Genomic DNA, 22,320 nt, shown 5'->3' with positions numbered 1-22,320 from the left:
TCTTGAAGTCTTTAAGACAAAAGTAATTGTATTACGAGATGTTGAAGTGGTAATAGGTTAGCCCGGGAATAGGTTATGAATAGATTCATTTGTTTTGACGAAATATACTAGAGCTATAACAACTCCTATTACTCTTTTCATAACAGACTTTGAGATTCATTTTCCCATAAATGTGACGTGATGGCTGAATGTAAAAATGGCTCCTTCACTTCGTCTAGGGGACAAAGCACTTACACTAAAATGCCAAGAGTATACTAAGGGATTAATTTAGACTCTCTCAACATGGTTACAAAGAGAACCTACTGGTAGAACCAAGGTGAAATGCACGATTCCTTGAATTACCTTTTTGACACGATTGGAACCAACATTTTGAAATCGGGAATGAAATTGGAACAACTAACTATACAGTCAATTCCATTATGCGCTCTTGTTCAAATTTAAGCTTCCTCATCAAAATTGCTTGTTGATGAACCCAGTAGTATTTACCTTGTATTGATTTGGTTTTACCCCTTGAATGATTACCTGCCACCATTGTGTGGAACCCAGAAAAAAGAACTTCATGGAACTTAACCCTTTCAGAGCCTGGGCAGCCTGTCATCGAAGGCTTCGGGTCCTCCATCCAAGTGACGGAGGGCTACTCCATCCAGCTGAAGTGCTCCAGCTACGGCGGATTCCCCCTGGCTACCCTCAGGTGGCTCCGCAATGGCCAGGAAATAACCTCGGCCAGACGTCTGCTGGAGGACAGGTCAGAGGCCGTCATCAGCGTCCAAGTGGGGCCTTTCGATGATGGCGTGCGGTATACCTGCGAAGCGACGAACACCGCCACGACGTCGGCCCTCACCGTCAGCACGGTCCTGACTTTCAGCAGAGGTATGGTGGCTGGATTCAATTCACGAAGAAGGCAGGTTTTCTCGTCAGATCTCCTCCTCCATAATTTGAGGTCTTTCCTAAGATCCTCCTGTTAGTGCTAACCCTCTCCCCAGTAAGGTGATGGTTAGGCAAGGTTGGTCACGAGAGAAATCAGGCAGTAGTAGGGTTTCCTTTACAACATGATACTTTCTAAAGCAGGTTATTTACAAACAGGTGTCACCTTCTTCACAATAGACTACTTTATAGTTTAACCAAGATTCGACCAAATGCTGACTTCGAAGTCACCTTTACAAGAACATCTAAGAATAACCTCAAGGATTGAATTCTTACAGAAAGCAATGTTTTGCAAAGGACCTTTTCGTACTTTGGGAAATACCGAGTTCTTCCTGCCTCTTGACTATCTGGATTTGAAACCAATCATATCATTGAACAGTAGTCTTACAGACCTTCACATAATCCCTAAGTGATCGAGAAGTGACATGGAACCATATGACTAAGGAGCCTACCAGAAATTTCATATAGGGGTCTCAATCATTCTCCCTCTCGTACTCCAACAACAACTTATTTATATCTTTATCAATTTATCTGTTTCTTAATTTGTTACTTTCCTATTTTTCCTAATACCTGATCTCGCCGTTCTGTATTTCCTGTTACCTTCTGTTACTTCCTTCAAATGAACACCTTAATATTCTCTGGGAGCTTGAATTTCAAGTCAGTGGCCCCTTTGGTGGGATTGTTCCATATGAATGGGGCTCATCTGAATAATAGTAATAATAATGATAATAATGACAATCCTCCTTTTCGCAGATGAGTGCCAGATGCCCTCAGAATGGGCAGGGAAGTGGTACGAGGTCACCAGCGACAGATACGTGGACATCACTCAGTTTGAATTCAGCAACAGCCCCTGTTCCGCCTCCCTGGGCCAGAATTACCTCCTCCATGATAAGTAAGTAACGGAAGCATAGTGGTTAGTGTCGTGGCATGCCCCTCAGGTGTCACTAATCAGTTACGTCTGCAGCGTTGAGGGTTCTTTAGCGGTGGGAGGTTGAAACCAACATTCTCTGGAAGCCTGGATTTCAAGTCAGTAGTCCCTTTGGTGGGCTTGTTCCATGGGAGTGTTTCGTCTACTGAAATAATGATAATAATAATGATAAAGAGAGCAAACCTCCGACAAGGCTTAACTCCCTCCCCTTCCCTCCCCAAAAATAAGATTGATCCTATTCTGGGTATCTCCCAAAATCGAATAGGCTGTTAGCAGTCACAAGTCCAGCCCGAGAAGAGTCTACTTTAGACTCAGAGTTCTGGAAAAACTAAGCCCTGTTAATAATAACAATGATAGCAGTCACAAGTACCCTCTTATGTAAAATTTTGGCCAAATTCCACACAAAAGATTCCTGTGTAATGGTTCTAACAAAAGAATACGCTGGAAGATCAACTATTAAACTTATTTAAGCTCACGTAGAATAAGGAATCAAGACGATATTTCTAACTCAGATGAAGTGGAAAAAAGGGAACTTAATTTTTCATTCTATTATTTGACTTGTTTGGACGATTTCACAGTGGTGAGAAGTTGTGAGCTAAAGGGCGTTAGGAAGTCACCAAGGTGGAAGAGGGTTTTATCACCATTCCACTTGATAGGATTCAACACTACACCTACCACGAATGTTCCATAGATTAAAAAAAAAAAGTGAGCTCCGTTATGCGCAGTCCCACAACCTTCCGATGTCTGCTTTACCCACTGTTTATAATGTCAGAAGATAGTGAAATCATCTTGAATATAATTTATATTCTAATGTATATAAGCGAAGAGGTAAAGATCAAATTTTGAATGTGTTGAGGTCATGCGGAGTAGAAATGATTTTTAGACAACAATAATCTAGCATGGAGGTCTGAACTTCAAGGTGTTGGGAAGGTCATTGGTTAGGAATGAAGTAATAGAAGTTAATTCAGCCTTAAACTGGAAGGAAAATAGTTATGCAAAATGAGGCTAACTAGGGGACATCAAAATGTACCATGCATTCTAAAAAATACAATCAAACTTGGGGACCTTTCATTTCCAGAATCAAATCTGGATAACTTATCATCTGTGACGAGAAGGCTACACGAAAATGCACGAGACACCCAGTTTCTAGTTTCAAATCTGTAAACTGGGACGGAGGGTTAAGAATCCTCAGAGACATTTAGATATCAAAACCAAACTCTATGGGAGTTTGTGACATCAACTCGTGGATGGACTTCAGGACAGTACAATGAAACTAAGTATAACTCAGTCTGATGGATTTGATCCCGTAAACTACGAGACATTGGCTGAAGAAAGGACGAGTTATTAAGCCCAGAAAAAGCAGCCTTGGGCACTTTCATCCTGGTTAGATTAAAGGGCATATGGCATAGGAGTGTCTCGTGCAGAATTTTAAGTAAACTATGGTCACAGAAACTGTTGATATGAAGGAGCTTTTGTAGAAATTAACTGAGAAAAGTCTACAGTTTCAGAATATTTTTTAGAGATTTAATTTGGAGGAAGTGACTAAAAAAAAAAACAAGTAAAAAATGCGTTGAATATTCTTCTCAGTCAAGACCCATGAAACTCTCAGCCACTGCCTAATGGTGGCCTGTGCTGTTGGCATCTACACAGGTGCCAGACGCACGATGATGGCTAACTTAAACCCTGAACGAAAATAAAAACCACTGAGGCTAGAGGGCTGCAATTTGGTGTGTTAGATGAGCGGAGGGTGGATGATCTACATACCAATTTGCAGCCCTCTAACCTCAGCAAATTTTAAGATCTGAGGGGGGACGGACAAACAAGAAGCCATATCAATAGTTTTCTTTTACAGAAAACTTCGATGGCAATTTTAAGTTTCCATACACCCTACAACTCATTTATTTTCATACTCATATAAGAACAGAATGGCCTATAACTACTTATACATTGTTGTTTCTTAGCTCTAGTTTACTTTTTAAATTCGCTATTAATTTGACTATTTTATCTTTCGCTCAGGAGAAAGGAATGCAACCGGTGTGTCATTATCACAGAGAAACATCCCAATATCTTGACATACAGGAGATGTGAGTATTGCCTCTCGCTATTTTGATCTGAAGGTTTTTAAACTGCGTAAGAAAGTCTTGATGACCAGATCTGATATGGTGATAGATCCTACATAGGAAGACCTTAACAAAACAGTTAGTTATCCTTACAAGTGAGCTGTCATTTTCATATGAACACTAGTTTTATTGTAAGACTTTGTCATGGAAATTCTGCAAATTGTTTAATCAATGACAGTGTCAATTTCTATGGCTTTCAAAGTCGAGACATATTTGGGAGAGTGATTACGGAGATTAGTCTCATATTTATAGATTTATCTATAATATAGTAGAAATAAGTTTCTACATTAAACTTATTATAGCCTTAACTTGAAATAGTAAAAAAAAAAGTCAGTTAATATTTGTAATTTCTATAATGTGCAACAACTGGCTGTCGATTGGCTGAGCTTGAATTGTGTATTTTACTGTTTCTGGTGATATGTTCAAGGCATGACACATTTACTTCCTGTTTTCGTATGGGATCTATTAAATTGATTCTTTGAATTGTTCGTTTAAGGCTAGTCACACAATCTTAAAAAAAATTATACACCAGGAATTGCAAAACCAAATCAATTGTAAGATTTTATTTACATTCGAACCTATGTGGTTGTAAGTTTTTTTTCTAAAATTTTTTCATAAGAAGAAAATATTCCATTTGTATTCAGGGACTTGGCAGATAACTGTTACATCTTAGCTCCAATTCAAGTGAAACAAAATAGAACTGGGGGTTGCCTACTAACTTAGAAATAAGGTTGGAGCCACATGCCTCCCCTCGGGGACTCCAGTCTCCTTCCGAAGCGAACTCACCAAGTTCCTCTCGATCACAGCTAGATGCAAGCCTCTGGAAGACCTCGGCCAACTCTGCACGGAGGTCATGAGCGAAAACCACACTTTGGTGCGCATAGATGGGGTCACCAGATGCCCCTGGGACGGCTCAAGGTCCTTCACCTACCAGACGCCCCACGAAAGCTGCAGTCAGGAGCCATCGCAGATGTACTCTCTCGAAAATAACACCGAGTTGATGATGCTCTACAATCCCTGCGCGGAGCAGCAGAGGGAGCCTGATGGAACTCCTAGACGTGAGTGGAAATTTGAAAGGATAATACGTCTCTTTGTTTTCATATTTGTGGGAGGGATTACTGTTGGGGAATATTTATAAAGTACCCGAGTCAGCATTGTCGCATCTAGAACCGAGAAATTTCTCAAAGGCCTTGTGGACTCTGACGTCCCCGTGAAACGAAATGATTCTGGTTTCTATTATGAGATATTAGAATGATTATGAGTGTCCCAACTGGCCATTATTTACCTGTAAGAACACCAGCCATGGCTCTTTTTGCAGCTGAGAGACTACGTTGCGTAGCGGACTGGAGTGACGACAACGCCCACAGGTATTTCATGGGGAAACTGATCACAGACGAGTACAGCACCGACATCTACCGTTGTTTCACTTACCAGCGAGACGAGGATGGGCGGAAGCTCTTCAGGGGTAGCCGGGTGGACACGGGAGTTTGTAGTCCCACTGTGACGAGGTCAGATGCCGAATACACCTATGACCTGTTTGGATTGTCCGAGGGTAGGTACTGCTGTAGGCTCTTTCCTTTAGATTTTCGCCTGCTCGGAGAGTAGGCCTGCATACTATGTTGTTGTTGTTGTTCTTGTTTGGAGTGGTGAGGTAGGAAACCCCCATGGAAGAGCCTAAAAAGGTCTGAAAAATGTCTTGTTTGCATAGAGTTAAATTTACAGGAATATTAGAATAGGATATTTACGATTTATTTATTAGAATGAAAATGTAGAAACTGAATCATATGCATTTTAAAACAGTACTGAACAATTATCTCTGAATATACCATATTTATTTTAATTTTCGTTAGTGAAACAGCGCCCTAATTGACTGTAGATTTTAGCACGCTCCTCGGTTAAGCTGGAGGTCGGGTCATGCCTTGTTTAATGGGACAATTCGAGAATGTTTAAACCATGCTAATGGCATTTTAGGCTTCCTCCAAGTGGGTAGGAGTTCACTTTTTAAATGAGGATCATATGTCACCACAGGGGCATCAGGATACCAAAAAAAAGGAGAATTAGCTAGGGCATGGCCTCTCATTCCCACCCCCCCAAAAAAGGTTGGGAACCAGAGGTCTAAAGAAGTGTACTTTCTTATGACTGTGTACAATTTATTTATTTGTATACCCCAATGCCCTGATATCCAGTGGCCATAGTCTTATCATGTGCTAGATGCATTTTTAGTTTATCATCCTGTCAAGAAAAGATACATTTGTGGCCGGGAACTTAATAACAAAGAAATTGAGGAAAGCACAAAAATACCGGTTTTTACCTAATTTGGGGTTGCTAAATTCAAATTTGAAATCCGTTTTTACTCACCACCTCTAGTTATCTATCCTGTTTTATCTGTTATAAGCTGCTGCAACTCTTGAAATGTGCACATATATTCTCTGTTTACACTAAAATGAGACTATTTAAAAGCCAGAAAACTAGAGGTGATAAAGCAAAACTATTTTTAAATTTGAATTCAGCACACCCAAATTAGCAAAAAACACCTATCCCCATTCTTGCCTCAGACCAAAATTTTATTTTTTGTAAACCAGTGATATATAATCAGATGGTTTTGCTTTTAGCGTAACATTTCATTGATGGTGTGTTAGTGTAATAAAGGTGTGGAGAATAGCGTAATAATACAAGTATTTCGGCGGCAACATAACTTTGTTTCGATTCCTGTTCCGACATCGTATGATCAACAACCAAAACCATGGCGCAATCTTTTCAAAAGATAGAATGTTCCCAAAGTTAAGGTACACAGTGCGTTATAGAAAATGGAGGTACACAGTGCATTATAGAAAATGGGACACAGTCTTATGAAAATGGTTTTTTTGGGGGGGGGGGGCAGTCAATACAGTTACCCTATTATCATCTTCTTTCTTCGATCTTTTCACCAAAGATTTTATCTCGTCTCGTCCCCTCCACAGCTCCCAGCGCCCCCATCATCGAAGGCTACTCCCCGAAGGACACCGTCCAAGTGGGTGACGTCCTCAACCTGAAATGCGTCACCTACGGCGGATTCCCGCACCCGAAGGTGCGGTGGTTCAAGAACGGAGAACCCGTCGAGAGCCGAAGTCACAGCCAAGGGGAGAGGCACGAAGCCGAACACAGCCTCTACGTCACGGAATCGGACAAAGGCAGCCGCTACCAGTGCGTTGTCTCCAATTACGTCACCAAGCCGAAGCTGACTGTCTCTGTGACGCTTAATGTTCCATGGAGGTAAGGGTCAACAATAATAATAATAATAATAATAATAATAATAATAATTAAAAAATAAAATAAGTAATAATAATAATAATGAAAAACGAAACCCACAAAATTACTGAGTATAACTCGTTTACTTGGAAGTATTTACATATTATTTTACTCAACGCTGAGTGTTGAGTAAAATAATCTATAAATACTTACAAGTAAACAAGTTTACACAGTAATTTACTGAATTTCTTTTTTCCATCTTCAGAAGAAAACCAAAAGAAGTTTTTGTTAGGGTCAATGATAATAATAGCTCCTAAGATGACTTATTTGAGAAATTATTTCTGTAAATTTCATTTAGAAGTAACATTACTAGTGCTAATAATAATAATAATAATAGTAATGCTGATAATAATAATAACTTGGAATTTTTATGACGCAATATTTCAGATTTGAGAAACTATTTCTGCAACTTTCATTTAGAAGTAACACTACCACTGACAACAACAACAATAATAATAATAATAATAATAATAATAATAATATCTGTATTCCAGAAGTGCACTCAATGCTCAAGGAGCCAAGAGAGACTCACCAGACGGTCATGCCATCATATAAGGTCACCATGAACTGCACTGCCATGCTCTCAATGAATATTGTAAGTATACTTCGTATCTCTCCTCTCTCTCTCTCTCTCTCTCTCTCTCTCTCTCTCTAATTTAATATGTTGGGATGGGATTAGTATCCCATGCCTTATTTCACCATTTCTGCCCCCTACCAGAGTCAAGTAACTACCAGTCGCATGATACTGTGCATAGGTCAACAAAAGTAGAAGGCAGTTAACAGCTATATCACTCAATTCATAAACCCACACATATGGCTTCTCAACAGCACGTCTGTCAACCGTTGATCAGTGGATGCTATTGTCTTCTATCTAAAATACTTCTGTTAACCCATCATGACCTCTTTTCTCCACTTCATCCTAAAATTTCTGAGGCTTTAACTTCCACCAATCTCTCTACATGAACAGGCCACTTCAAGGTACACCTTATCCAGCTTTTAACCTGAACTGAAATTATTACCGATTGTTTTCTATCTCCATATTTCTTACCATTGTAATATTTCTAACTCCTTAGCGCAATTTAAAATATGTTTAGGTTTCTAAATGTTATATAACCTTCACTCACACATCACTTCCTTATAGGGGAGTTGGCTCAACAGATCCTGTTGTTTGAGCTGGTTGATGTAATTAAGTATCCTTTTGTATTCTGGTTAGTCTAGGGTATTGATTTTGATGTTTCTTGGCAAATTTAGACTGATCTACTTTCACAATTTAAATATCTACTTCCTCTTGTTTCTTTAGACTAAAAAAAATTCTTAGGGAAAAAAATAATTTCATTATTCCCTAAACAATGTGTCCGTGTCCTCGTATGTGTGCGTGTGTGCATGAGTAATATCACTGAGGCTTTTAAAATAAAGTTATTCACTAACACCACGAAAGAATGAATTAGATTAAATTCACAAAGCTTTGGAGATATTTAACAACACAGGACACTAATGACCAAATGAGGTGTGCTTACCAACTGCTTTCATATCATGCCCATACCTCCAAAAATTGCTATGCCCACCCTAATACAAATCTCCTTACATTTTAAATAATATTTTTGTATTTCCTTTTACTTCCTCTTACTTCTTCCTAATGGACACCTTAATATTCTTCGGAAGCTTCAAGAATTTCAAGTCAGTGGCCCCTTTGGTGGTGGGCTTGTTCCATATGAATAAGTTTTATCTGCTGAACAATAATACCTATCCTGCGCATTCACTTCCACAAATCTCCACTCATCTCATGCCTCTGTTATCCTAGCTCCTATCTAAGTTGGTCAGGGTCTTCTAACTCTTCTGGTGGTCGCAGGAGCCCAGCTATCACATATTATTCTCCCAAAGGTGAGGAAGAGGACATGTCCAAAATACCTCTATCTCCCTTCCATGAAAGGTAGAAGGCATTATTCACCACTAACATTTTTTCTCTCTCTTTCATTAGGAGCAGTACTGGGATCTTCCATTTGTAAGTATTATTTTTGTTCTAGTTTTCAGTTAATTGTTGGTCGTAAAATACCAGTAATTTTCATACTGTTTGAAAATAATCCTATATGATTTTTGGTTACTGTATATGATCACGTTGCATAGTTTAGTTTAAACAAAACAAAAATAAAAAAAAACATATTTCTGCTTAAACAAGATAAGAACTGAAAATGAAAACATGACTCTAACTAAGAGATAAACCATCATACATCTTGATTATAAAAGAGTATTTGAAGAATTGTTTAACTTTATTATTTCAAAATGAATGTTCTCAATTGTCAGCTTCATGTAGGCTTTACTAATTAAGAAATTTCTTTTAATTTTTAATATCCTAAATCCTGCAAAATCACGTTTACCAAAGCCAATCTAGAAATAAAAAGAAGAGACTTGGATTCACTAGACTATTCTTCTTCTTCTTCTTCTTCTTCTTCTTCTTCTTCTTCTTCTTCTTCTTCTTCTTCTTCTTCTTCTTCCCAGGTTTATCTATGTCCTATGTCATTTTTCTCCCGTACTCCCTTCTCCCTCATTTCATCTCTAATGCCAGCAATACCTTGGTTCTCTTTCAGAAAATGCGATGGGTCTACTACCCAACGAGAGGTGAGCCCAGGTCACTATCAGACATGCACCTCCTGCAGTACAATGACGGTAGGTTCTCCCTCGACATCGCCAACATGGAGAAGGAGGACATGACCCGGTATAACCTCGTCCTCGACCCTGCCCGCCTGAGCGACGAGGGCATCTACGAGTGCCACATGTGGGATGACGTCCAGACTTACTCCCACCAAGTTCACCTGAAGGTCGCTGGGACGCCTGAGTATGGTGAGTTCACTGATTCATCTCTGTGTTGTCAAAATTCTGCTTTTTTTTTATCTGTGATGCAGTAGGCTGCATGTCACTTTGAGGTACATTGGCACTCTTGATTATGGTAGGTGCCAGCCCCTGTGAGAGCAGTGTTGTCAAAATACTACTTTTTATCCATGGTATCCATGCCACCTCGAGATACATTGGCACTCTTTATTTTGGTAGGTGCCAGCAGAGCTGATATAGTCAGTTCAGTCAGTGGTCTGGTTAAACTATTTCAATTATAATAAGTGCCACTCTAGACTATGGAGAGTTTCATGGCACTCTGGGTAATATCAGTGACAATCAAGAACTAAGTTTCTGAGCTGAGTGAGAATCAATATCAACCCATTCCTATCGTGACAGAAGATTGGTAGGTTTGTAACACTTGGCTAATTGTGCGAAGTTTTACCACTTACACTCCAGTTCTTTTTCATATTCAGATTGATTTAATTTCCATAACAGTGTCCTGTGATATCCCTAACCACTGGAGTGACAAATGGACTGGTCAGCACGAAGAATACCAGATTAAAGGCAACGAAATAAGTGAGAAGTTGTGTGAAAAGTCTGTTGACAATAGATACCTGCTTAGGAACCAGTAAGTAGAAAAATGTCTGTTTTATTTCAATTTGTTTTTGTTTCAAGTTTACTTCTTTAGCACTTAATATTTAATTTTCATTTTTGTTTTGTTTCTAATTCAATTCTTTAGCACCTGATATTTAATATTCATTTTCTGTTTCAAGTTTAATTCTTTAGCAGCTGATACAGTGGTATATAAATAAAGTGGTATATGATGTATAGAATTTTTTTAAATACTGTATTGTGCCATCTCACTTAGTCTTGTAAAAATGCAACCTACTTTTGGTCTAAAAATTTATCCATCTGTTTCTCGATAACATCCATTTTTATCCCGTTCCTGTCAATTCTGGCCTGGGCTACATACAGGCAGTTGGTGTACTGTTCTGCCAGTGAAAACTTCAGAAATAAGTTGGTCGATAATTACGATCACTTATAAAACATCTCTGTTTAAAAGCCCCTAAATATACATCGCGAACTGTCCGATATTCTTTTCCAAATCATCATTAGTGATTGTATACATCTACCCAGTCAAAAAATACTTGCAATGTGCTGGTATTTTTGTGAACTGCATCGTCCTTGTAAGGGATCCACTATGTCGTTATTACTCTGAATTTTCTGTCAAACACAGAAAAATTATAAATATACAAGGTCTTTGGTAGCAAGAAATAATAATAATAATAATAATAATAATAATAATAATAATAATAATAATAATAATAATAATAATAATAATAATAATAATAATAATACCATGGGACACCAGAATTGCCGAGAAAGAAAGGGAAAAAATGAATAAGTATCAAGACCTGAAAATATATATAAGAAGGATATGGGATATGCTAGTGGAAATTGTACCCATAATCATAGAACACTAGGAGCACGATCAAGATCCCAGATCCCTGAAAAGGAATCTGGAAAAACTAGGGGCTGAAGTAGCTCCAGGACTCATGCAGAAGAGTGTGATCCTAGAAACGGCGCACATAGTAAGAAAAGTGATGGACTCCTAAGGAGGCAGGATGCAACCTGGAACCCCACACCCAGTCGAATTGGAGGACTGTGATAGACCAAAAAAAAATAATAATAATAATTAACACGTTCTTGAACAGGAGGTCAGGTTACGGTGCTAAATTTGTCTGTTTGAATACTGATTATCCACGAAGTTCATTGTAGAGTTCCCTACTGTAAAACTTGATCTCTCCCAGAAGCCTTAATCTATGGATAGTGTCCACATGGGGTAACGGCTATTGGGCGCTTGTATTTGTATTGCCATATTGCACTTACACTCTATTTTCACAGGTACCACGAGTGCAACCAGTGTATTTACATTGAAGAGAAGCACCACAACTTGCTCCGTATCAAAGAATGTGAGTTTCCTTAGGTTCTTTTCGTCTAATTTTATCTGTTATGTATTTATTCGTTTGTTTTGAAACCAATGAATTGATCATTCATTTCCTGTATTGGGCTGACCCCTCAAGATCTCCCCAATTCTCATCTCCTGCTTCCCGCCTCACCGTCCTCAACCACGTCTCCTTTGGCCTACCTCTACCTCTTCTGCCGAGGGCCTAACCCACCCTGACGTATCTCGTGTATTAGCCAGTCTTCTATACACATGGCCTGGCCACCTCCAGTGTGAGAACCTAGCATACTCATCGCCCGACTGCACCCCAGTTAATTCTCTAACTCTGTCGTTTGTCATCCCTTCAATCAATTCCTAATGTTCCTTCTGAGCTCCTTGAGAATCTCAAGGCCTCATAATTTTGTTGTGAGATCAAAATTTAATATGTATAAATTCATCTGGTGTTTATATTCTGATTCATTTATTTATCTGTCACCACAGCCCAATGTTCTGAAGAAGAAGATTTGGCCGTCTTATGTTCTACGATTGACTACGACTGGAGCTGGTTGGTGAGACAAGAGGCCTCTGCTCGGTGCCCCTTCCAAGGTCGCCCTCGACCCTTTGGCATTCGAGGGAGTGGTAGTTCTAACTTCGAAGGCTGCAATGGAAGACCCAACAAGTTGTTCTTGGACAGAGAAGGCACCCAGTTGGTCTTCGAAAATCACAAGTGCTCTGATCAGCTATTCCAGAGGAACAGTGTTGAAGGTGTGGTTTCTGTCAGGATGAGAGAGAGAGAGAGAGAGAGAGAGAGAGAGAGAGAGAGAGAGAGAGAGAGAGAGAGAGAGAGATAGAGCCTCCGTTAATATGAGGAGGACAAGAAATATTAAACATAGCAGAAGAAATTTTTGGGGAAGACCTTCCTGGCAATCTTGTGATCTTTGCATGTCATGGATCTTCAAGTTGTCCAGTCAATTATGATCTCAAATATATATTCATGAATTTGTCCAGCGACAATCTGATGTCAAATGAATCTTTAAATCACAAAGATTCACTGTATAAACATAGAGAAATGTAGATCTCAATTATCCTACACATATTTTGTCTCCAAAAAACAGAAGATCGCGTGGACTGTCTGGCAACATGGAGCGAGGGCTCGACCCATCACCTCATGGGGACTTGGCGCAATCCACTGGACCCAAGGCAGGAGGAGCTTCGGTGCTACACGTACTCTGAGGTTGATGATGCCTTTGAAAATCACGCCTTTGACTTGAGTCACTCTGGGTCCAGGACGTGTGGTCCCCTCCACAAAGCCCCGGAGAGATCGTTCAAAGTTTATGATGAATCAGTAGGTATGACTGAATATCGAAATGCGCTTGAAATAGAAGCTTCTTCAAGAGAGAGGCTTAGATTAAGTGAGGCTATTTTGATGTCGGTGGCTTCTCTTTTGGGCTGACTTGTGTCAAGCCTTTCGGAGGAGAATAAACACATTTTTATCTCTGTATTTTGTACCAGTGATATAGTAAGTAATCAGTAGAGAAATTGTGCTTAATGGATAAAAAACATACTATTTTAAATAGAGGGCAGTGGTAGGGTTCATTCATAAATTAATTCATTACTGAAGGAAATAATACTTTTAATTTATGGGATCATGATGATATCAGCACTTGAACAATGCTGGGGCCAGTAATCTTAGTAAACGTTGCTCCTTCACTAATCAGTTACATTGGTTACTGTAAAGCCAGATTATCATCAGCCAGTTCATCAAAAAAACCGTGGGCTAAGCATGGTAAAGAATACTGTTTTGTCTTTTGAAATTATGTGAATATTCTTCAAAAACAAATCAAAACGTTTTATTTGACTTAATTGATCACCGTGATCTCCAAAACAGCTCCAGGGAAGCCTACGATCCAAGGTTACGACCCAGCTGGACACAGAGAAGTTGGGGACACCCTGACCCTGACCTGTACGAGCAGAGGTGGATTCCCACCAGCAGTTCTCAGGTGGTTTAGAGGCAAGGTCGAGCTACCATCTGACTTCCAGTCGATTGGCAACGCCACGGAATCGAAGCTGGAGGTCGAGATCGAGGAAGAGGAAGTAGTCTACCGTTGCGAAGCGTCGAATATGGCCACTCCCGAAGACGATCCCCTTGTGGATAGTATTGCCATCACTTCTCTCAAAGGTGAATAGTTCACAAACTTGAATGCTTTTTAGTTATATCTATCAATTTCTGAAATTGTACAATTACTTTATGACCATTACCAAACTTGCAAACCTATGTTACTGAACTTTAAACATACTTTAAAGTATCACATGTTCAGTAAGCCTAATATTAAGGTCAGTTTATGAAGTACTTCTGTATATCATATCCTTTTGCATATACTATTTGTTTGTTGTTTAGAGGCCTTGCTGCTAATTGTCTATGGTTTCTTTCTTATAAATATGTGTATTCTGAATAAGAATAAAAAATATATACATTCCTTATAGTAAGGTATATTGAAAATGCCCATAAACCAAAACTGAGTCATGTAGGTATGTATATGCTTTAAAGCCATGGATTAAAATCATAAGCTCACTTAAGCAGCAGGATTTATTTTCATGGAAACAGAAATATTTATTTTGCATAGTTGCTGGCAGTAGAGATCCCAATGTAATGACCTCTGGTTCAGAAGTTATGTTAGGTTAGGTTTGGAAATAAAGGCTACTTAGTACTCTCCCTAGAACACAACTAGTTGGCCCTGATATTCGCGGGGGATGCGTACCACGCCCACCCGCGAATACTGAAAATCCGCTAATAACTAACGCTGTGAATGCTGAATCGCGAATAAGCGGGGCTCGACTCTACTCCGAGAGAGACCATGGAAAAAGTTATCTTTCATTTCAGGTGTGACGAGACTCATGCGGGCACAAGTTTCAGCTGTTGAGGGCCAAGATGTCTTTATCCCCTGCGGACATATTCTGGAACCCAATTTGGAGGTAAGTTGCTTTTTTTTTTTAACTTGAATCTTTGTTATTTTCTGCACTTGCTGTTGCCTTTAGTGTCTTCCATTTCATCTGCATTTATTACTTTTTCCGTACCTTTGAGGAAACCTTTTCATATCTTTAAATAGGAAGGGTTATGAGCATAGAACTGCCTCAAGAGAATTGTTCAGACATCCATCTCTCACACACATGTGAATTTATCAGTTGTTCTCATCCTTTGAGGAATTTTTGTCATATCTTCAAAGAAGAAAGGGGCATTTTGAGCCTAGAACTGCTTCAGGGGAAATGTACAGACCTCCACCTCACACATATAAACAATCTGCCCACAGCTGGAATGGTACGACGCAGACTTGGACGTCAAGCTGACGTCAGGAAACAAGAGTTCTGGTCAGTAACGACTCTCTCAGTGACGAACCCAAGTACGTCCCTTACTTCAAGGGGGATTTGTTTGGTCTCATTATCAAGTCCGGGTTCCTCGACACCAATTACGGCTGCGTGGTGGAGGGACAGAAGGTCGGGAACACCACCCTGACGATACTGCCTGCGTTCCTCGTCACCAGGCAAGACTATGGTAAGGTGGTGCTCGGTACTTAACTGGATTATGGTTCTTGTTGGATTCTTCAGATTATCAACTTTATTTTTTCGTGTGATTCCTAAGTATCAGAGTTATTTGATAATTTATTTTTTGATTCTTGGGGCATTAATGAAATATTGATCTTGGTGGATCTCTTGGATTATTAACTTTATTTTTTCGTGATCCTAAAGGGGTTTTTAGAGTTAATTTGAATATATTGATGCTTGGAACATAACTGGATCATGATTCTTGTTGGATTCTTGAGATATAACTTTATTTTTCGTGATTCTAAAAGGGGTTTCCAGAGTTTAATTTCAATATTGAAAAAAAAATTTGTGTGTGGATCCTTCTGACTGAACCGTGATTCTTAATATGAATCTTCAGACGTAACTGTGATTCTTAAATGATTCTTGTGGGACTCTTTAGATCTAACTTTGATATTTATCTGTGATTCCTATATGATTCTTTAGATTTAATTGTCATATTTCGGTGATACTCAATGATTTAACATCGATATTTTTGGTGATTCTCAAGGGAATCTTTATATCTAACTTTAGTTTTTGTGATTCTTGTGGAATTGTTTAGCTTTGATTCTGGCATCTTCATGATTCTTACGGCATTCTTTACATTTGACTCTGATTCATTTTGCGGTTTCGGGTGATTCTTTAAAGATCAACGGTTGCATGAGTGTGATTGCTTGGCGATTCCAGGCGATTAGATATTGTATTTTTTTCGTGATTCTACAGAATCCGCTATGAATCACAAAAATACCACTGTTAAATCTATTGAAAATTTAAAACAGTTTTGAGTTTTTCTGTAGTTTTGATATTGGTTTTCAGTTGTGGAGAATTCTGAATCCTTGTAAATTCTTATTATTATTATTATTATTAATTATTATTATTATTATTATTATTATTATTATTATTATTATTATTATTATTATTTATTATTCAACAGTTCTTTCAATTAATTGTGATTTTTGTTTTTCGTATCCCCCCCCCCCCCCCCAACCACGACCTTTTAGTTTTGAAATTAACCTCCTCAGTGATTTTATCAAATGTTCGTTTTTGGTTGTAATTGTAATCCAGATTTTTTATTCAACCACATTAGACATCAGCGAGTATTTTGAAAAGACGGAGACGATGGTTGACGCCAACCACAACAGCGTTGCCAAACTGAACTGTACTTTGAAGCCAGGAATCAATCCAGTCACGGTAAGTACAAATTCATTTACGAGGTACACCTAGCACCTCAACAGTGGCGGTGCGGTCGGTTTGGTCTGGGCCCTGCCACCTCGCTGGCCGCGAGTTCAATTCTTGGGCATTCCATTGATGTGTGAGATATGTGTATTTCTGGTGATAGGAGTTCACTCTCGACGTGGTTCGGAAGTCACGTAAAGCCGTTGGTCTCCTTACCCTCTCACCCCTTTGGATGTCAATAATTGTTTTGTGTGAGCAATGATTAAATGTTCTGTTTCCCTGGTACTTTCTTCTTGCATTTAAGACCTTGCTTATGTTTGTGGCTTTGGTGTAAACAGTGGTACTCAACCTCTACCTCCCCTCTCGTTATCTCGTCAACCATTCCAAAATATAGACATCCATCTCTTCTTATGAATCTCCCATTTCTTTCATGTACAATCTTCAAAATATTCCTCCCGTCTCTTTATAATTACTCAGACTTTCTTCAGCACTTTTCTGCCAGGTCACTAGATTGGCTTTGTCGTGGGTTATGTCCTTTGTGTTTCTTGCTCTGACTCGCCAGGAACTCTCTTTGCCTTCTTCTTTTGATGCTTCCTTCTTGGTTTCCTTATTCCTTTCCTTGCTGGTCATCTTGTCCTCCTTTGTCTCTTCTCATTTCATCTTTGCTTCTTTCTTTTTTTTCTGTCATACTTCACACTTTCTCATTAAACCACCAAGTTTCATTCTTTTCCCAGATTTGTCTTTTACATTCTCCTAAGATGTCTTGAACTGTCTAGTTCCACCTCTCTTTAAACTGTCTTGTAAGTTTAGTCTCTTGTAACTCGAATCGCTTGATTACGTTGGGCCATTGCACCTTCTTATTAGCTCGCTCTCTCATCCACAGTCACAAGTCCGTGACTAATAACTGAAGCTGGGCAGGTGCAAGGTCCCAAGGACTGCTTTGTAGTCCTTCAGGCCCACCAATGTATGGTATACCACTTACAACAGAAAAAATCCAGGCCCACCAATGTATGGTACCACTTACATTAGTACAAATTCGCAGGCTGTCTGACCTGAGACCCTCACACACATTTATAGATCTGCATCATTATAGGTGAAGTTTTTATTGTCTGTAAGTGATTGTGGGTCATAATGATTATGTCACTTGCATCTTAACTTCGTCTGTTGGTGTCATAGGATCCCTTTGTTTTATATATTTATCCTCAGCCTCACTTTTGGACAATGGTAATGAATAAACGCAACTACCTCTGAAGTATTTTTCAGAAAACTGTCTCCAGTGCATATAATACAGGATGTCCATAAAGTTCCAGTACCATTACATGTATTTATTGCCCAGAATAGTACTGGGACTTTATGGACACCTTGTACTCGCTACAAACGGTTTCTTAAATAATATTTCCAGGTCAGCTGGAGACGGGAACCCAGCTCAGCTCTGGTAGCGCAGGATGACATAAGCCTGGCAGAGGAAGATGGCTTCACTGTCGAACAGAATGGCTCCTCTTACGTTCTCAAAATCGGGAAAGCAGATCTCAGCCATTCTGGGGAGTATGCCTGCCAAGTTATAGTGGACAATGAAGTGTTCATCAACAACTATACCTTGACTGTGCAAGGTGGGTTAAGTACTTAATTTTTTTTTGGTGACCTGAGCAGGAAATTATCTATTTGTTTGTCAGAAGACTGTGGTGATCATCACAGGTTTGGTTAAAACATGGCTTTAGGGCTAGCAACTTCATACTAAAATCCAGCTGGAAACCAGAATGGTAAAGTTCTGGTGTTAAAATAAAGAAAATAACGAAATAATTCATTATTATTATTATTATTATTATTTTATTATTAGTATATTATTATTTATTATTTGCTCTATCCACAGTCCTCCAATTCGACTGGGTGGTATTATAGTGTGGGTCCGGGTTGCATCCTGCCTCCTTAGGAGTCCATCACTTTTCTACTATGTGTGCCGTTTTCTAGGATCACACTCTTCTGATGAGACCTGGAGCTACTTCAGCCTCTAGTTTTTCTAGATTCCTTTTTTCAGGGATCTTTGGGATCGTGCCTAGTTGCTCCTATGATTATGGGTACGATTTCCACTGGCATATCCCATATCCTTCTTATTTCTATTTTCAGATCTTGATACTTATCCATTTTTTCCTCTCTTTCTCTTCAACTCTGGTGTCCCATGGTATTGCGACATCAATGAGTGATACTTCTTCTGACTTTGTCAATCAACGTCACGTCTGGTCTATTTGCACGTATCACCCTATCCGTTCTGATACCATAGTCCCAGAGGAAATCTTTGCCTGATCGTTTTTCATCACTCCCTCAGGTATGGGTGCTCGTACCACTTATTACTTGCCAAGGTAGCTGATGTTTCTTGCACAGGCTCCAGTGGAGGGCTTTTGCACTGAATCATGCCTCTTTTTGTATGGTTGTGCAAGGTGCCGGGCATTCACTTGCTATGTGGTTTATGGTTCATTTTTCTTATTGCACTTCCTACATATGGGAGAGATGTTTTTATTTCCCGTCTATCGTACTTTGAACTATCTGGTTCTTAGGCCTGATCTTGTGCCGCTGTTATCATCCTTTCAGTTTCTTCTTTAGCTCTCCCCTCTGTAGCCATTGTCCAATTGTCATCGCTGGCTAAGTTCTTTTAGTCGTCTCATGTATTTGTCCGTGCATTGGCTTGTTGTGCCAGTCCTCTGTCTTTCTCCTGTCTTTTCTGTCTGATATTTCTGGGGCTTGTCTACTTTTATTAGGTCCTTCTTCCATGCACTCTTTAGCCACTCGTCTTCCTGGTTTAGATATTGCCCCAGTGCTCTGTTTTCAATGTTGGACGCAGTCCTCTATACTTAGTAGTCCCTCTCCCTCCTTCCTTCGTGTTATGTATAGTCTGTCCGTATTTGCTCTTGGGTGTAGTGTCTTGTGTATTGTCATTTGTTTCCCTGGTTTTCTGATCCTATGCTGCGGAGTTCTGCCTTCGTCCATTCCACTATTCCTGCGCTGTATCGATTACTGGCACTGCCCATGTGTTTATGGCTTTTATCATATTTCCGGCGTTGAGTTTTGAACTTGAGTATCGCCTTGAGTCTCTGCATATATTCTTTCCGATCGTGTCCTTCATCTCTTGGTGTTTTATATCTCTCCTTCCATTATTCCCAAGTATTTGTATCCTGTTCATCTATGTGTTTGATGTTGCTCCCATCTGGTAGCTTTATCCCTTCAGTTCTCGTTACTTTGCCTTTTTTGTTAGTTGACTAAGGCGCATTTTTCTATTCCAAACTCCATTCTGATGTCCCCAGATAACAATCCTTACAGTCTGGATTAAGGGTATCTATTCTTGATGCTCTTACCATACAGCTTGATGTCGTCCATGTAACATCAGATGGTTGATTTTGTTTTGCCTCTTTTCTTGAGTTGGTACCCGGCATCCATCTCTGTAGTACTTTTGTCATGGGAAATCATGGCTACTACGAAGAGTAGTGGGGCAGTGGAGTCGCCCTGGAAGATCCCTCTCCGATATTAACCTTCTGCTAGTCTTATTCCAGAGCTTGTAAGTCAAGTTTGTATTGTCCAGGTTGAACATTGTATTTTTGAGGAAGCTGATGGTATTTTCTCTGCCCCATATATTTTCAGGCATTTTCTATTAGCCATGTGTGTGGTATCATGTCGAAAGGCTTCTTATAGTCTAAATCCATGCCATGCTTAGGTTGGTTTTCCTTCTCCTACTGTCTCATTACCCCATTTGTCTATCAGGAGCTGGTCTTTTGTGCCCCTACACTTCCTTCTGCCAGCCTTTCTTGTTGGTAGGGGATGGTGTTTGTCTCCTCTAGGTAGTGTATAGCCTTCACTGATGATACCTGTTTAGTAACTTCCACATTATTGGTAGGCAGGTGATAGGCCTGTAGTTACTGGCTATATTTCCCCTTACTCTTGTCTTTTTGTACTAAGGATGTTCTTCCTGTGGTCATCCATTGGGGGTGCTTGGTGATTTGAGATACAATGCTGGAGTTGTTTCTGCTATTCGTGGGTGTAGGGCCTTGAAGTTTTTGAGCCAGTATCCATGGACTTCATCGGGACCTGGGGTTTTCCAGTTTGGTATTTTCTTTAGTGGTGTCTGACTGTGTCTGTCGTGATCTCCGTGAATCTTTGTTTTATTCTCCCTGTTTCTTCTTCCTTGACTTCCTGGAGCCATGTTGCATGTTTGTTGTGTGATACGGATTGCTCCATATGTTTTCCCAGAGTCTCTTACTTGGTACGCTTCAGGAATTTCTGGGTGGTTGTCTTCCCTCTTAGTTGGCTGTATAGTCTTTCTGGTTGGTTCCGAATAGTTTGTTCTGTTGGGGTATCCCTTATTCCTGTTCATGTACCGTTGGATCTTGTGTGCTTTGGCCTTAAGCCTCTGTATTACATCTTCTATTGTGTTGTTTAGTCCCCTCTCTTGTACTTTGTATTTCTCGTTGAGTTCCTCCCTGGTTTTCTTGCTTCTTAGCCTTTTTTCTGCCATCTCTTTCAGTTTACTCAAGTCAGATCTCATCACCATGATTTGCTTTTCCAGGCGCCTTTTCCAAGGAGGTTGCTGTTTTGGTTTCTGTTGGGTTGGTTGTGACGGTGGTGTTGGTGTTCGAATCCCATCAGTTCTGCTACTAATCTTGCTCCTGCATATGTCAAGTTATTTGTTTCTGTGATATTGGTGGTGTGTATTAGGCCCATTATTCATTGACCTCACTTGTTTTTCTCCTTCCCTTAATTTCTTGGTGTTTGTAGGCTTTCATGGAGGGGATCTTTGTTCTCTCTGTATCTGGCTCCATCCATTGTCTAATTTTTTCTACCATTCCAGTCCTCTCTGTTACTCGTCGGTGTTCTTCGTCGTGTGTCGTTGTTTGATACTTCATCCTCCCTGTCGTCTTCTGTGGCATCGTCTCTCAGTTCGTCTTCGTGTAATTCGTTGTCGTGTGACATTTCCCTTTCCAGTTTCTTCTCTTTCTGTTGGGGAGAGCCAGTTCTTTTTTCTTTATGTTCCTTACTTGGTCTGCCAGCCTCTGCTCGTGTTTGGGGGGTGTTATTCCTCCCTCAGTTCCAGATGTTGATCAATCTTCTTCTATATCCTCTCCAGTCGGGTTGCTTCTGATGTAGCATCTCCAATCCCTTATTTTCCGTCTTTTCTCTAGGTCCATTTCTTCCTTTTTGCCTCTGTAGCTCCAATCTCAGGCTGTTGATTACTTTCGTGTGGTGATCAGTTGCTGGATGACGACCTCCAAGTACCTGACGTCTTCCCCTTCAATTGGGTTGAATACCTGGTTGCCGGACGAAGCTCCTCTGTTGCCAGAGGTTCCATTACGTCGTTGTCGTTTATTCCTTCATTTCTTTCCATCATTGCTGAGTTTTGCTATTTAACCCACCCATAGCTGGACCCTACCCCATCAGGGATAAGTACTCATTTACAGCTGAGTAGGACTGAGGAAATTATGGTAAAGATCCTTTCCCACGGAATCAAACGCGAGGAGAGCGGTCACCATCCAACGAGACTGACCAGCCCC

The 22,320-nt window shown here is 39.9% G+C and overlaps 1 protein-coding gene across 1 annotated transcript in view; it reads left to right on the top strand.

The window, feature by feature from the left end:
- LOC135204614 (uncharacterized) overlaps window positions 1-22,320 on the top strand; it is a 99,564-nt gene that overhangs the window by 64,704 nt on the left and 12,540 nt on the right. Inside the window, 19 exon segments of the mRNA XM_064234760.1 lie at window positions 580-870; window positions 1,678-1,816; window positions 3,869-3,936; window positions 4,779-5,030; window positions 5,291-5,524; window positions 6,933-7,224; window positions 7,681-7,855; window positions 9,239-9,262; window positions 9,846-10,098; window positions 10,585-10,717; window positions 11,995-12,062; window positions 12,536-12,799; window positions 13,150-13,383; window positions 13,923-14,213; window positions 14,916-15,007; window positions 15,343-15,462; window positions 15,464-15,584; window positions 16,698-16,801; window positions 18,189-18,396. Of these exon segments, the coding sequence (XP_064090830.1) occupies window positions 580-870; window positions 1,678-1,816; window positions 3,869-3,936; window positions 4,779-5,030; window positions 5,291-5,524; window positions 6,933-7,224; window positions 7,681-7,855; window positions 9,239-9,262; window positions 9,846-10,098; window positions 10,585-10,717; window positions 11,995-12,062; window positions 12,536-12,799; window positions 13,150-13,383; window positions 13,923-14,213; window positions 14,916-15,007; window positions 15,343-15,462; window positions 15,464-15,584; window positions 16,698-16,801; window positions 18,189-18,396 (3,363 nt within the window).

Source organism: Macrobrachium nipponense, chromosome 47 (assembly GCF_015104395.2).
Source record: "Macrobrachium nipponense isolate FS-2020 chromosome 47, ASM1510439v2, whole genome shotgun sequence".
Taxonomy (NCBI): domain Eukaryota; kingdom Metazoa; phylum Arthropoda; class Malacostraca; order Decapoda; family Palaemonidae; genus Macrobrachium; species Macrobrachium nipponense.
The sequence above is the reverse complement of the archived record's forward strand: the minus strand, read 5'-3'. Positions and strand labels throughout refer to the sequence as shown.